The 14856-nt window shown below is 38.4% G+C and overlaps 1 protein-coding gene across 2 annotated transcripts; it reads right to left on the bottom strand.

Moving 5' to 3' along the window:
- Positions 1 to 290: 290 nt before the first annotated feature.
- On the bottom strand, positions 291 to 11477 carry NDUFB6 (NADH:ubiquinone oxidoreductase subunit B6). 2 transcript variants are annotated; one of them, XM_007176849.3, is made up of 4 exons: positions 11164 to 11473; positions 9131 to 9223; positions 3862 to 3906; positions 291 to 469 (listed from the first exon to the last, which is right to left on the bottom strand). In XM_007176849.3, exons 1-4 carry the CDS (start codon positions 11341 to 11343, stop codon positions 401 to 403), a joined length of 387 nt encoding a protein of 128 aa, XP_007176911.1. In that variant the 5' UTR covers positions 11344 to 11473; the 3' UTR covers positions 291 to 400. The 2 variants fall into 2 exon arrangements, with proteins under 2 accessions (XP_007176911.1, XP_007176912.1); XM_007176850.3 differs by lacking the exon at positions 9131 to 9223 and having other exon boundaries at positions 11164 to 11477.
- Positions 11478 to 14856: the final 3379 nt, after the last annotated feature.

Genomic DNA, 14856 nt, shown 5'->3' with positions numbered 1-14856 from the left:
AAAGCCGCCTTTAAAAGTGTGTGAAACTTCTGTTCTTTTGTTTACTGCAACATTTCATTACATTGTATACCTTCACATCACAGTAGATTAAGTACTGTTTAAGAAAAAACTATCATGTGACTCAATAATTTTCTACATGCTGTTTTCCAAATTAAAAATGGCCAGAAAAAGTAGGTGATTGCCCATACCATTTTTTTAGCATGTCCAGTTTTTACTTATTGTTAGGTAAGTCAAAGAGTCTCAAATTGTACAGAGAGAATCGTACAGTTTGGGAAGAAACAGACAACACATATCTGAGTAAACTTTATTAAAGTTACTTTTCCAGAAAATATATTCAGTAAGTGTGGTAAGGTAGCAACAAACTTGGGCTCAAACACCTTCGAAATTTTAAAAGTAATCTTCAGTGATGTTGATCAGGAAATTCTTTCATTGGTGGGATTACTTCTCCAGTTTCCAGAATTGTATCACCCTAGAAAAAAAAAGATGCATTAGTGAAAAATCTTGTCTGCAGAGGTGATAGTTCCATTTCGTCAGACCTCATCTGGAAAATCTAGTTCACTTCTGGCATTCACACTTTAAAAGGGACACAGGCAAAACAGAAGCTGTCTAAAGATGAGCAACCAGTATTCAAAATCTTAAGGTGTAAGGGAAAGAATAGGGGAAGTTTCACTCAAAAATGACTAGAAAGGACATGAAAGTTGTCTTTACAAAGTGATAAAAGGATAATCTTTATTTGCTTGGCCCCAAGAAACAGAAGCCCTAGAAAGCTGCAGGTAAACATCTTCACTTCAATATAAGGCGGTAATGTACTCCCGGCAACTGAATGTGTTGGGCAGTCACCAGTTTACCGTTTGGCTCAGAATGGATATTAGAGACAGAATGCAAACTTTCCTTGGGCAGCTGGTTCGGGTGTCTTTCCAAACCTAGATACAGTGTGTATGGCAGAATGGGCATGGACTTTAAAGCCAGAACCAAGTAGTGTGAATCCTGGAACCCTCCACTGACAAGCTGTATAATTTTAGGCAAAGTACTTAGCTTTAATTTCAGCTCTCTGTTTAAGACAGCAGGTTCCATCAGCCTGATAGTCCATGAATTGACTTAGTAGAGTAGAATTATCCCCATCACCACCTACCATTCCCTGACCTGGTACGGCTCAGGACTGTATAAACTTGTATTATGTTTAAGCCATTATTTATATACCTGGGGGAAAACTTGTTACCACGGCTAGCATTACCCTAACACAGAAATTAATAACTTGAAGTGGTACTAATGCTGCTGTAATAAAAATTGAACCACATGGCACTGGCTTAGCAGTGGGGCTACAAGGACACTGGCATTGGAGGCTATAAGATGGAAATAAAAGGCACTAATCACTTAGAAGCAGACTGTCTAATGAACTTGAGGTTCTAGGAGAAGTACCTGAAAAAACGTTACAGTATGTGTTTAACTACTAGTGGCTGCCTTAGTAATGTATTTTAAGAAACATAAGCTCAGGTAAGACGTGGCTGATTTGAAAGGAGAAATAAAAATAAGAATCTAAAAATTCAGGACCTTGCAATATTAGAAAATCAGATCGATTGTTTCTGAATCTCTAAACAGTAACAACACTGAAAAGATTCTGAGAAACAGAAGCCCAATAAAACTCAGTAAACAGAGGGACCCAGCACCGTGGCAAAGATCAGACTGAAACAAAGGTAGCCCTTGAACTAGAGTGTGTTTCTGGTGGCCTCCACATAGCTGCCTCTCAACTGAGTTGAGAGAGGCAGGAGAATAAGGACAAAGAAATGAGACAACTTGATAACTATGTATAGAAACCACAGATACTAGCATGTGGGACTGACTAGAAGCAAAAAGATTAGACTCCTACCAAGTATTTTTCTTTCCATGCCTGCCAAATGTGAGAACTAGATGGTCAAAGAAACCAAACATACAGACAATAAAAGCCTATGACTATTTCTGATTAAAACAACCTCTGGCCCCTCAACCTTCTGTGAGCAGGAGGTAGACTTTAAAGGCTGTACAACCCTAAGGAGGGCATACTTCCCAGTACTCATTTTAGATGTGGTCTAGGTTGATAATGGAAAGAAAGAATCCCCCTAGACTGAGCCAGGGGCCATGAAGAACAATGAACAAAGGTGTTCCTTCCAGAAGCAAAATCAGTCCTGTTCAAGTAACTTCCCACACACAGGGGTTAGGAGTCTTTACAGTGTTTGACCACTGGGGTTTCAGAGCCAAGTGACTGCTATGCTGTCCAAATTCCATCATTGAATAATGGGCGTGGTTGGGAGGCAAGGGATGCAGTTCACTTGCCATTGATCCTCAAATCTCCAAGAGAAGAATCTCCAAGAATAACCCTGACGGATATTACTATACATCATCTGAAGATCTTAGGTTGCAGTGATGTAATGGGACCTTGGGGTTTCTCCCTAGGAAAGGGACTTGTGTTATGTGTGTGGGAAGAAGGAAGCAAAGAGCTATTTGTTGACTAGAAGGATACACTGTGGCAGAGACTCCAGGTATGGGAGGCTGAGAAACATAAAAAAGCACAAAGACATGTGGGATCATGAGAATGAGTTCTGGCCGACAGGACATGAAGAGAAGTGATGTAAGCTACTTCCAAGCTTAGACCTTGAAATCATCCCCTGAGACATCCAGCCCTCTCTTTCCCTATGATCTTGGAGCCTCATAGTCCCAATGGCCTCACTATAATTGTCTGAACTATGTTAGTCTGTGATGTCAATAGAAAATAAACTTTTGTTGTTTGTTACTGTCTATCCTATTCTAAGGTATGTACAGATGAGCATTCTTCAGGTCTTCAAAGGGGCAGCTTCTCAAAGGCGTCAATGGTACAGAAACAGGAAAGAACCACAGTGGCAAAAAATACGGAAGTAGGAGAGATGCTATGGAATCACTATATGGTCTTCTAAAGAGAGTCCTCCTTCTTTTCCTTTGAACAGTAACGGCAAAATAAATGATAAACAAATGTATAAATGGAAGAATAAATAAATTACCTAACTTGTTGAAACCAACAAGATAATTGAGCCTACCTAGGCCCTGACACACATCAATTATACACAATGAAATACAGAAGAAATCCCCTACTATTTCCTAAAGCAGAATTCCAACTGGAAGAGTTAGCCAATTTTGGTAGTTCTCCCTAAAATTCCCTTCAGTTGTAGTCGTCAATGGATTATTGTGACCATGTCATTTGATAGAAGCAAGAATCTACATCGAGTTTTGTTTTCTAAAATTAGAGATTGATTGTAGTTCATTATCTGTGACTAGGAAATGGAACAAGAACATAACATGTATTTGACTCTGCTAAACAATGCTAGTAAAATACCAACGGACTAATAAGTAATCTTTTAATGATGAAGACTTATTTTAAATTAGGATAATAGCCTACATATTCATAACATAAAATTTAAAGCACACATTAACAGATTATAAATTCACAGATGGAGAGGTTATGGTCAAACTGCCATAGGAAATGATAGTTTGGAAATAATAACAGAGGAATTTAGTTGCTGTTACAATGCTCAGGTGTCTGCTCAGGCTAGCGCCCTAAGTCCTTAACCCTACGTGAAACGGCACCAGTGAAAACCTGTTGGTACCTTCAATTCACTTTAGGACTACAAAGGTCACACAAGCTTTACAGCCAGGGTGAAAAGAAATGTGCCCACATCCCAAGTTCAACTGTAATTGCTACCTCACATTATTTCCTCCTATTTTTTTTTAGGAATATACAAAACAGGCACTTAAACTTTCAGTGAGAAGGAAAATTTTAGTCTAATGATCACTTGGGAAAGGAAAGAGAAATATAATAAACAAAAGAAAAACCAGAGATGTTTTAAGACTTACTGGGAATATTCTGGGCTTCCTTTCAACAATGGCATATGGTTTTGTCTGCAATAAAAGTAATGCTCTGTTAATTATAGTTTTAGAGTTTCTTCTAAAATAAAATAGATCATAACCCATTTTTTTTTTCAGTAGAAACGCTGGCACCAATTTTTTCCCCTTTTTTTTTCTCATATCCCAAATTTTTAACTTAAGCCCCAAACTTTCACTAAGCTCCAGACGCATACATCTGATTATTTACTCAAGATCTCTACTTGATCAAACAGGCATTGCAAACTTAATCAGGTCCAACACTTAACGTCCCTCAGTGCCAAACTGTTCCCTATCTCTGTAAATGGCACTTTCACTCTCCTCGTTACAAAGGCCCAAAACCCTGACTCCTCAGCAGGAGGAGATTTTATCCTGAATCTAGTTGCTTCTCACCACCTCTAGTACTACTACCCTTGTCCAAGCCTTTATCATTTCTTCACCTACTAGTCGGCCAGCTTCCGCTCATGCCCTCCCTACAGTCTGTTCTCCACACTGCAGGCAGAGTAGAGTGATTCTTTTAAGATGCATCACTCCTGTTACTCCTCTGCTCAAAGTTTCATAATTCTTACAAAAAAAAAAAAAAAACAAAGTCCTTGCTGTGATCTCTAAGAACACAATCTGGCCCTTGGCTACCTCTCTGATCCTCTCTCTCTCTCTCTCTCTCTCTATCTCTCTGAACTGTAGCTGCAGTGGCTCCTTTGTATTAATACAATCAGTTAGGCCTGCTTGTGCCTCAGAGCCCTTATGCTTAATGATTCCTCTATCTGAAATGCTCTTCTCCTAAATACCTGCTTGGTCCAGATCCTCATTTCATTTGTGTTTTTCAAATAGCACTTCCTCAAAGAAGCTTAATAAAAATAGCAGCCCCTGTCATTCTCTAGTCTTTTACCCTTAGTTTTTCTTCTATAGACTTATCACCTGCTATAACATTATATACCTCTTTGCTTATCTACTTATTACCAGTCTCGCTAAACATTTCATGAAGACAGGAACTCAATCTGCCTTGTTCAGTGCTATATCCCTGTGTTAAGAACAGTGCCTTGCACATAGGAGGTGCTAAATAAATGTACTTATTAAGCATGCACATCTGTACAAGATACCACACCAAAAAATTTAAAAGATTATTGGCATGATGTAAGACTCAGGCAAATTGGAGCCAAAAGCAGGAGAGAAACTCAGAATACAATGTGAGAACATTCAAATGTCTCTAAAAACTGGCCAGAGGCAAGAAGATACTGAAATGTCTTCAGAGAGAATGTTAAATTCAATTAAGTATAAAGGTATTAGCTGAAGTAAACTGGGTGCAACATAGAGGATGCAGGCCTACCCAAACCAAGACAAAGAATAAGGTAAAAGAGAGGCTTTGGGACATCTACTGACATAAAACCTTTAATTACGTCCATCTGTGGCTCAGGAAAAATCACCTGGAAGTATGAATCCCTCAGATAAGCAGCCATATTAATGTCTTGAATTGTCAACCCAGTAACTGCAGCTTGTTAAATTTTCTTCTCTTAGGAGATAAGTGTTTTTTCAATCCTAGAAATATTTAGTTAAATACAGATATGACAAGGTAAATTAACCCAGGGTATAAAGAGATGAATGTCAAATTTAATAAGTTCTGAAAACACTGGGACAATCCATATATTCTGATATAGAGTATTTGTAATGTTTAAGATAATCAGGCTATTAGAGATTCTAAAAGATTAGTTTTAGGATTCTAGTTAAAATGCATAATTGATTTAGATGTATGATTTTTAAGTTTAAAAAGATTTTCCTTTTTAGGGTCATTAATATGTCCTATAAATACTTAAAAATAAAACTTGACTTAATTTATTTCTTCCTGAAAAAGTATCTTCTGGCTTCACTTTACTTTTTCATTCCTGTTATCTCTGCCCTAACCAGATTCTCATCAACTAAGATCTACTAAACTGCAACAGCCTCCAGCTGATTTGCCTGATGTCAATACTTTCCTCCCTCCAGTTCACCCTACATATCAATGTTTTTTATGTTTAAATATATCACTTTATCAACTCACTCTCCTATTTAAAAATGGAAAGTTTCCCACTGCCTACCATGTAAAGTTCAACCTCCTCTGCCTAGCTTTCAGGACCTTCCATTTATTGGTCCCACCCTACTAAGCCAAGAGACTTGCAGTTCTAGGCAATCCTATCTTCGGTAAACAAGACCATGCTAACTACTAACTCCTTGTTTTTCTAAGTGGAACAGATTTTCTCCTCCATACTTTTACCCAAATCATACCTATCTTCCAACTTTATTATAAACTCCTTGAGGTCAGGAATTTCGTCTTATATATTCTTTCCACAGCAATAAAGGAAGACATACTAGGCATTCCATAGTTGATGATCAACATACGTAATCTTAGTGAAGAAAGCAAAGGTGTTGTCAGCAATCAGAAATTTAAAGAACCCACACAGTCAACAGAGAACAAGTGACATACGAGTGAATTTTCTGAGAACCCCAGTTATTTGTTTCACTCTCCTTTCATCAGGCTACAGGAAAGCAAACCTCAACTGGATTAGCTACAATATGTTAGGCAGTCCCAAACTTTTTTTTACTGAATCGCTTCATAGTGAATTGCTGACTGGTTTTTTACTTTAGTATGTACTTCCTACAAATAAGGACAATATTCTTAAAATAATCACAATACAGCCATCAGGATCAGGAAATTAACACTGATTTATTAATACCTTCTGTCTAGTCTGAAGAACCCATTCAAATTTTATCACTTGTCTCCATAACTGTTTGGAGTTATCAAAAACTCCCCTCTTATATAACCAGTTCTCCATCCATCGTGTAGGCTGTTTAAAGTTCTGACTGCCAATGCCATCTCTTTGTTTTTTGTTTTTTTTAAAAATTCATCATTGGTCAATTTTTTAAAAAATTTTATTGCATTTTTATTTATTTATTTATTTTTTATATTTATTTTTGGCTGTGTTGGGTCTTCGTTTCTGTGCGAGGGCTTTCTCTAGTTGTGGCAAGTGGGGGCCACTCTTCATCGCGGTGCGCGGGCCTCTTACTATCGCGGCCTCTCTTGTCGCGGAGCACAGGCTCCAGACGCACAGGCTCAGTAGTTGTGGCACACGGGCCTAGTTGCTCTGCGGCATGTGGGATCTTCCCAGAGCAGGGCTCGAACCCGTGTCCCCTGCATTGGCAGGCAGATTCTCAACCACTGCGCCACCAGGGAAGCCCCCTCTTTGTTTTTTTTGACGAAGCAGATTGTGCCCATGAATCAAGTTCACATTTAGTTGACAAGTCCCTTTAGTCTTCTTCAATCTGGAACAAATCTTCCATGGTTCTTTAACTTTCATGATCTTGACATTTTTGAAGGTAACAAGCCAATTATTATGCAGAAAAGTCCATCAATTAGATTCAGCTTATACATTTTTGGCAGGAACATCACAAAACATATTGTTTTCTTCTTATTGCATCCTATCAAGCAGTACACAATTTCAGTCTGTCCCATTATTGGTAATGTAATTTAGATTTCTTGATTAAGATGATGTCTGCCAGGTTTCCTCCACTACAAAGTTACTCTTTTTCCCTTTGTAACAAATAAGTATGTTGAAGGTAGTAATTTGGGGATTAATTCTAGCAACTTTTGATGTTCCCTGGTTGAATAAAATATTTCTATGATGATTCTCAAATGGTGACTTTTCTTGTCCATTTCTTATTTACTCTACTGTACAAAAAAAAAGCTTTCGCTTCTATCTATTTATTAATTAATTAATTTATATGAGTATGGACTCATGGATTTGCATTTTATTTATACAGCTGGCTATCATTTATTACTATCATTTATTCTGCTGCTCAAATTTGTTCCAGTGGGAGTCTTTTCAAGCTGACTCTGTCCTTTTGATTCATCTCCATCATTCTTTGAACACACTACTTTACTTTCTGGCACAAGCTCATCTTGTACTTTCCCTGCCCCAGCCCTGCAATCAGCCATTTCTCCAAGGAGCTCTGGATCCTTTCAGTGGAAAACTATATTTAGAAAATAAGCCCAGCTGCTAGATGTGCTAGTTATTGATAGCATGGGGTAGCAATGCTCACAGGCCCTATCAATGGACAGGGCTAGGTAATATCTGCATTTACAGCTATATTTATGACTATATTTATCAATACATACTAAAAATCATGAGTCACACCAATACTTCCAATTCCATTCCAGTACCACAAGGTTTTCTCCCTGTATTCCATATGCATAACTCTCTTTTCTGACAATAAGAATTCAGGGTTCCAGTATCATCAACATATGTTCTCATTTGATCAACCATCCTGTATATAACCAATCTCCTGTCTTCTCCACCATCACACTCCAGTATAAATAACCTCCTCACCTCATTCAGATTCTGACACTTTACTTTGGGTTGCCAACTCCATCATTGCCCCAAACCACACTCCTTCCTGATGTCTTCCTCCCCTTGCTCAGGTTCCAATATCCTCCACCAGGTTGCTGACACTGCTGCTCTCCAAACAGGTATACTCACCAATTCCCTGTCCCCTTACCCCCTCAGCAACCCACTCAGGATCTAACCCTCCTCACTGGGCACAAGAATGCCCTCCTCACTCTTTGGGTTACAAAACTCCATGCTGGGCAACTACCATCACTCTCCCTTCCATGCCACTCCCCAAAATGCGCTCCTTCCTCACCCTGCCTGGGATTTAACACCCTACACCAGGGTATCCCTAGCCTTTAAAATATGGCAACAGACTCAGTTCAATGCAAGATCTTTCAGTGAAAAAAATTCAAGCTTTTGGACATGCTGAATTCTAAAGAAAGTAAGTTGTGAAAAACCAGACAGAGCAAAGGAAAAGGAAATGATGACAAAGATAACCTTTATCTATTGTGAATTTTATCTTATACCAGATCTGTGCTCAAAAAAAAGGAGCAGAAATTATTTTCTCCCTTCCAACTCAGGACCCCGAGTTTGCACCAGCATTATTAGGTCAACTACATTTCTGATCATTTAAACATTGTTTCATGAGGAAATGCAATTCAAGTTGTAAACAACTAATATAAAGATCAACTTTTTGAAAAACCATACATTACCTAAGTTTCATTAAACCTTTTACCTAAAAGGATTCAAAGTAATTCAAAATCAGTTATAAGTGGCAGATTATTTCCACTAAGTAGAGCTGGGTAAGGCATAGCCACATAGGAAATAATTTTGTACAATATTAAAAATAAATTCTGAAAAATACATACTTAAAACACACTTACATTCACATGATATTTGAGATAATAATGAATAATCCAGACAGGGATCAGTATATGAGTAAAAGCAAAGATACTGTGTCGGTACGTCTTATAGATCTGGGGGGGAAAAACATAAACGAAATAGATATCTTATTTTTTATACATTTGTGGCAGAAAAAAAAGCATCAGTGATATAACAATATCACGATTATTGTAAAATCTCTAAATGCTATATATTTCCATATAGTCTGTAGCTAACCTCACACACCGAACATTCTTACTAAACATAGTGCCTGCTAGGTGACACCTACAGAGTTCAAAGCAAAGGAGGCTTAAGACAAGCAGCGTTCTGCAAAACTATAGTACTGTGTTTATAAATATGTTTTTAAAAAGACTTCTAAAAATATCCTTATTATAAGTTTGTTTAAGATAAAACATGGCATAAATAATGAAAGAATAATTCTAATCAATTTAACCAGAGTAATCAGAACTACAGAATTTTCAGGTAAAGTCATTTCCCTAATTTATCAATTTCAGATACCCATAATCAACACCACTTGTATCATTCTAGGTGTAGGGCAGACAACCTTGAGTGCACTAATGCTGGAAAAAGAATGTTTTACATACTGGGATAAGGGTGTTCCGAGCTCACTTTGAGGTGCCTTCAGACACAGTATTTTTAAAAAGAAAGGCAAAAGACAGCTAAAAATGGAACTTTTCCATGGCAACCAATTTGACTGAAACAAACCTATCCTGTCAGGGAAAAGACAATCTAGATTCTAAGTGTTGTAATAGATATGATTATGAAAGAAAAAGTTAATTCAAAGTAAGGTAAGACAGATTTCAACAAATGATTATTTACTTCCTTACATCACTGGCTGACGGGTGGGATGTCAACTTTCAACCAGTGGCTGCCAAATCAGTTAAGTAATGCCAGAGATACAAAGGGTGAGAAGAGAGGAGAGTTGAATTAGAGTTTAATTTTACCATCATAAATAAGTATCTAATACCACTTTCTTAAAAAAATTTGCACCAGACTTTGTAGCACAATAAGATACACATGGATTTCAAAGTGAACTTCTTCAATTCCTAGCCCTGGGACCACAGGTAAATCACTGAATTTTTGCAAGTCTCGGTTTCCACATATTTAAAATGAGGATTAGGAATGGTTTCTACCTTACAGAAGTAAAAAATTAAATAAAGTTAACACATGTAAAACCCTCAGCAAAGTGCCAGGCACAAAGTAAGCACCGAAGTGTTACTTATATTATTACCATTATTATTAGCCAAACTCGCAAGGAATTCTAAGATACAGCATTCATCATTCATAATTGATGTGATTTAATTAACGACCTCAAGAAAATGTCAGGAGACCCTGAAAATAAAGATAGCACTTGAGTGAGTGATTTTCTGCAAAGTCCAGGAATGGCATTCTTAAATGAAAGCGTGTGTTCAACGTACGTAGTACCAGTTAAGAAAGGGGGCTCTTGAATATGACTCACTCAGCATACCAATAGGACCCCTTCTTTTATGATCATTACATAGAGCTGTATTACCAGCTAGAGGCTCATTGTGCCTTCTGGTAGTCGAGTGCAGTGTTAGTTGGTCTCTATAATCTCAACCTCAAAAATCAGACAAGTGTCTTCAAATACTAAAATCATTGAATTTTAACTCTAGTGAATCCTTGGCCATCACTCTGAGGGAAGGTCTCCACAGTCAAAAGAGAACCAAGCCTGCAGTGTCCTGTAAAACCCAGGCGAAGATTCGCCTCCTTCTCATCACACTTGACAGCCAAAGGGCAAGACCATCCCAAAGCCATACAAGCTCCGGACTCCTTACTCCTGACTCCCAGCCCATGATTCCTGGGACCAGAGAGCGTCCCAGCTAAACCTAAGTCTCGGTAGAACCTGATTCTCCCTTGGGGAACTACCGGAACTTTCGGGGGTAGAGCGACTCAGTCCCTAATGTGGCTACAGTGAGCAGGCGTCCCAGCAGCCAGGCCGGGGACCGCGACGGGGCGGGAGTCAGGGTGGGTGTGTGGGAGGGCCGTCACTCACCACGTTCTTCCAGGAGGCCCCGTCCTGCAAAAACTTATTCCAGAATTGCTCCATAGGCCACACCCTCCGCGGGGGCAGCACCGGTTCCCGGGGGCTCAGCTCCTGATCCTTCAGCCATCGCCTTCGCAGCTCTCGCAGCTGCTGCAGCCGCAGTTTCTCGTCGGACGTATACCCTGACATGTCGCCGCTGATACCAAGGCAGCAGGATACGGCGCGCCCCCGAACCAGGGTCTTGTCACTTACGCGCGCTCCCGCTCTGCAAAGCGACCTTGCTAGGACGCCGCGGAGCGGCGCACCGTTATGACGTCACTCTGGTCCTGCCTCCGAGCGGCTCCAATCTGCGCGTAGTGGCTGGGCATGCGCAAAGCCCCACACACCTTCCGGGTTTACTGGCCCAGATTACCAGTGGCGGCAGTACCGCCTTAGTTACCGGATGAGGAGGGAAGTGATGAATGAGAGAAAGTATGAGAGGTCAGAGGACTAGAGGTTCTGATAAGGAAGAACTGGTGTGCTGGGAGTTGGAAGGGTGAGAATATGTGATTCAATGAATGTGACGTCCAAATGCAAAATTCTTCATTTGCCTCTCCCACCTTGCAAATCCTTTTCCCGTGACCTACAGAGTCTGTGGAGACCCGTTACATCTAAGTTTAAACCCCAGACTTGTCAGTGACTGGTTAGGCGACCTTGAGCAGCTGTCTCAGTCTGTTCCTTCATCTGTACTGCAGAAGTAAAAATAGTCTCAATATCTAGCAGAATTATACACATTCACACTTTGAGCCAGCAATCCCACTTCTAGAACTCTATCCTAAAGATATCGTGGTAAAAGTGTGTGAAAGACTATTCACTGCAGCACCATATGTAATAAAATACTGTAAATTGCCCCCAAAGTTCCTCAGTAAATGGCTACTTGAATAAATTATGGTAAAATAATGCAATGAAGTGCTCTATATACAACTGCAGTGAGCTCCTGAATACATATATTGTTAATTGAAAAAAGCTGTGGAAAGAAGTGTATATAGTATACTACCTTTCATCCAAAAAGGGGAGGGTGGTAGTAATACTAAATAAGTATATATATACATATACTATAGTATATCTAGTAATACTATATATATATATTTGCTTAAAGTTTAAAAATAACGGAAAGGAAAATTACTGATTTTTTTTTTAATGTTACTTGTAGGGAGAGGAAGGCAGTAGGCTACAACAGACAGAGATAGAACCTAAACTTCTCTGAATTTATAAAAAGCAGCCTTTAAAAATCAAAAGAAAAAATACATGGGTCTAACTGATCTGCTTGTTGGCATAATTTCAAAAACATACACCATTTCAGGTAACTTTAAACCATCAAATTACTGTACATCCATGGAGAGATATACCTCAAAGAAAAACTAAAAAAAAAAGAAAAGAAAGAAGTCAAACTGTTTTAAGTGATCATATTGTTGGTAGTGATGGTAGTGGTGGTATTGTTAATCTGACACTGAAAATAAACATATATGCCGGGATTTTTGTTATGGGAGAAAGGAGATACAAATGTAAATTGTATGAGTTTAAGTAAAAACTCTGTAGTCCTAAATTTGGACAGGAATAAACAGTATTAACTCATGATGTATTTTATCTTTAAATAAATATATAATTTTATCTTAACAATGCCTATGAAATGGCCTAAAAACTATGGCCAACCCAGTAACCATGAACATCTTTAGCTCCTAGATTGTGATCTCTAAATACCATTTTCCATTAAAAGGAACCAAGACTCCTTGGAGCAGCAGTTCTCAAAACATTTTGCTCCCCAAATCTCTTTAAATTCTTAGAATTGTTGAGGGCCCCAAAGAGTTTTTATTTATGTGGGTTATATCTATTGATGTTGACTGAATTAGAAATTAAAGCATTTAAAAATAACAAAGTATCTATTAACAAAAATTACTTAGTGAGAAGAGTACCATTGTTTTACATTTTTGTAAATCTAATGTCTGGCTTAATAAATGACAGCAGAATTCTCAGAACTGCTTCTGCATTCAATCATAATATCGCACATCATGTAACCTTTGGGAAACTGTATATATTTGTGAGAGAATGAAAGTTAAAAAGGGCAAATAGCCCTTAGTATTAATATGAAAATAAGTTTGACCTCACAAACCCCATGAAAGGATCACGGACTCCCAGGGGCTCCCAGATCACACTCTGAGAACCATCACCTTGGAGAAATAGCTAATTTCAGGTTTGAGTTAAGAAATATAAAATAAGCCTGGAACATCTTGTCTTAGCAGAAAGCAGGGACGTTTTTAAAGACTAGTAGGGTCATGTCAAAAAGATTCAGGAGAGAACTTCAATAGACTTACTTTGGTCAATAAGTATAGTGACTTCAGTGGAATGAAAAATATCAAATACATTCACATACATGAGTTCATGATTTTTTAAAAACTTACTGGTCACTTCTTGATAGTGTTAGGGAACCAACTCATTATTTTGAAAACTGATAAGTACAGGAAAAATCAAGCATTTTTCTGTCCTCTTTATATCTTAAAGTAACATCTTGAAGTAACAAAATAGTTGATGAGGGGAAATTTATTCAAAGGAACATAAAAACCTAATAAAAGAAGAATGGATGCAGTTAGAATATCACTGTTTTGCAACCGTTGGTTCATTAATGAATCAATGCCCCTGATTGTCAAGAAGTTGACATTCCAAAAAGAGAGCAACTGCGCCTCCTGGTGGAAGACTGCCTCACTGCCTGTGAAGTAGCCTTGCCAAACAAAAAATTGAACTTGAATCTGATCAAGTTTCTCAATCTAACCACTCATTTAAAGGAAATATAAGGGAGAGAGGAACTCCTTATATGACACCAAAATGATCCATTCAGACAAATCTAGATTGTAGAAACTTCAGACACGCAACTCAGTTTCTTAAACAAAAATATATGGAGGGGAAAGAGAGAGAGAGAGAACCTATAGATTACGAGAAACAACTTAATAAGAAAACAAACAGCCCAATTTAAAAATTGGCCAAAGACCTTAACAGACACCTCACCAAAGGAGATATACAGATGGCAAGTAAGCATATGAAAAGATGCTCCACGTCATATGTCATCAGGGAAATGCAAATTAAAACAATGAAATACCACTACACACCTATTAGAATGGCCAAAATTTGGAACACTGACAACATCAAATGCTGTGGGAGAGGGATGTGAAGGAACAGGAGCTCTCATTCACTGCTGGCGGGAATGCAAAATGGCACAGCTACTTTGGAAGACTGTTTGGAGGCTTCTTACAAAACGAAACATTCCCTTATCATAAAAGCCAACAATTTTGTGCTTCGGTATTTACTCAAAGGAGTTGAAAACTTACGTCAACACAAAAACCTGCACACAAATATTTACAGTAACTTTATTCATAATTGCCAAACTTGAAAGCAACGAAGATGTCCTCCAGTAGGTGAATGGTTAAATAAACTGTGGTACATCCAGACAATGGCATATTATTCAGTGTCAAAAAGAACTGAGCTCTCAAGCCTTGAAAATACACGGAGGACTCTTAATTTCAGATAGCTAAGTGAAAGAAGCAAAGCTGAGAAGGCTGCATACTGTATGATTCTAACTCTATGACATTCTCTAAAAAACAAAACTATGGAGACAATAAAAGATTAGTGGTTGCCAAGTGGGTGGTGGGGACATGAACAGGCAGAGCACAG

This window comes from Balaenoptera acutorostrata, chromosome 6, assembly GCF_949987535.1.
Source record: "Balaenoptera acutorostrata chromosome 6, mBalAcu1.1, whole genome shotgun sequence".
In the NCBI taxonomy this organism is placed as follows: Eukaryota; Metazoa; Chordata; class Mammalia; order Artiodactyla; family Balaenopteridae; genus Balaenoptera; species Balaenoptera acutorostrata.
Note: the sequence above shows the minus strand (reverse complement) of the source record. Positions and strands in the feature narration are given on the sequence as shown.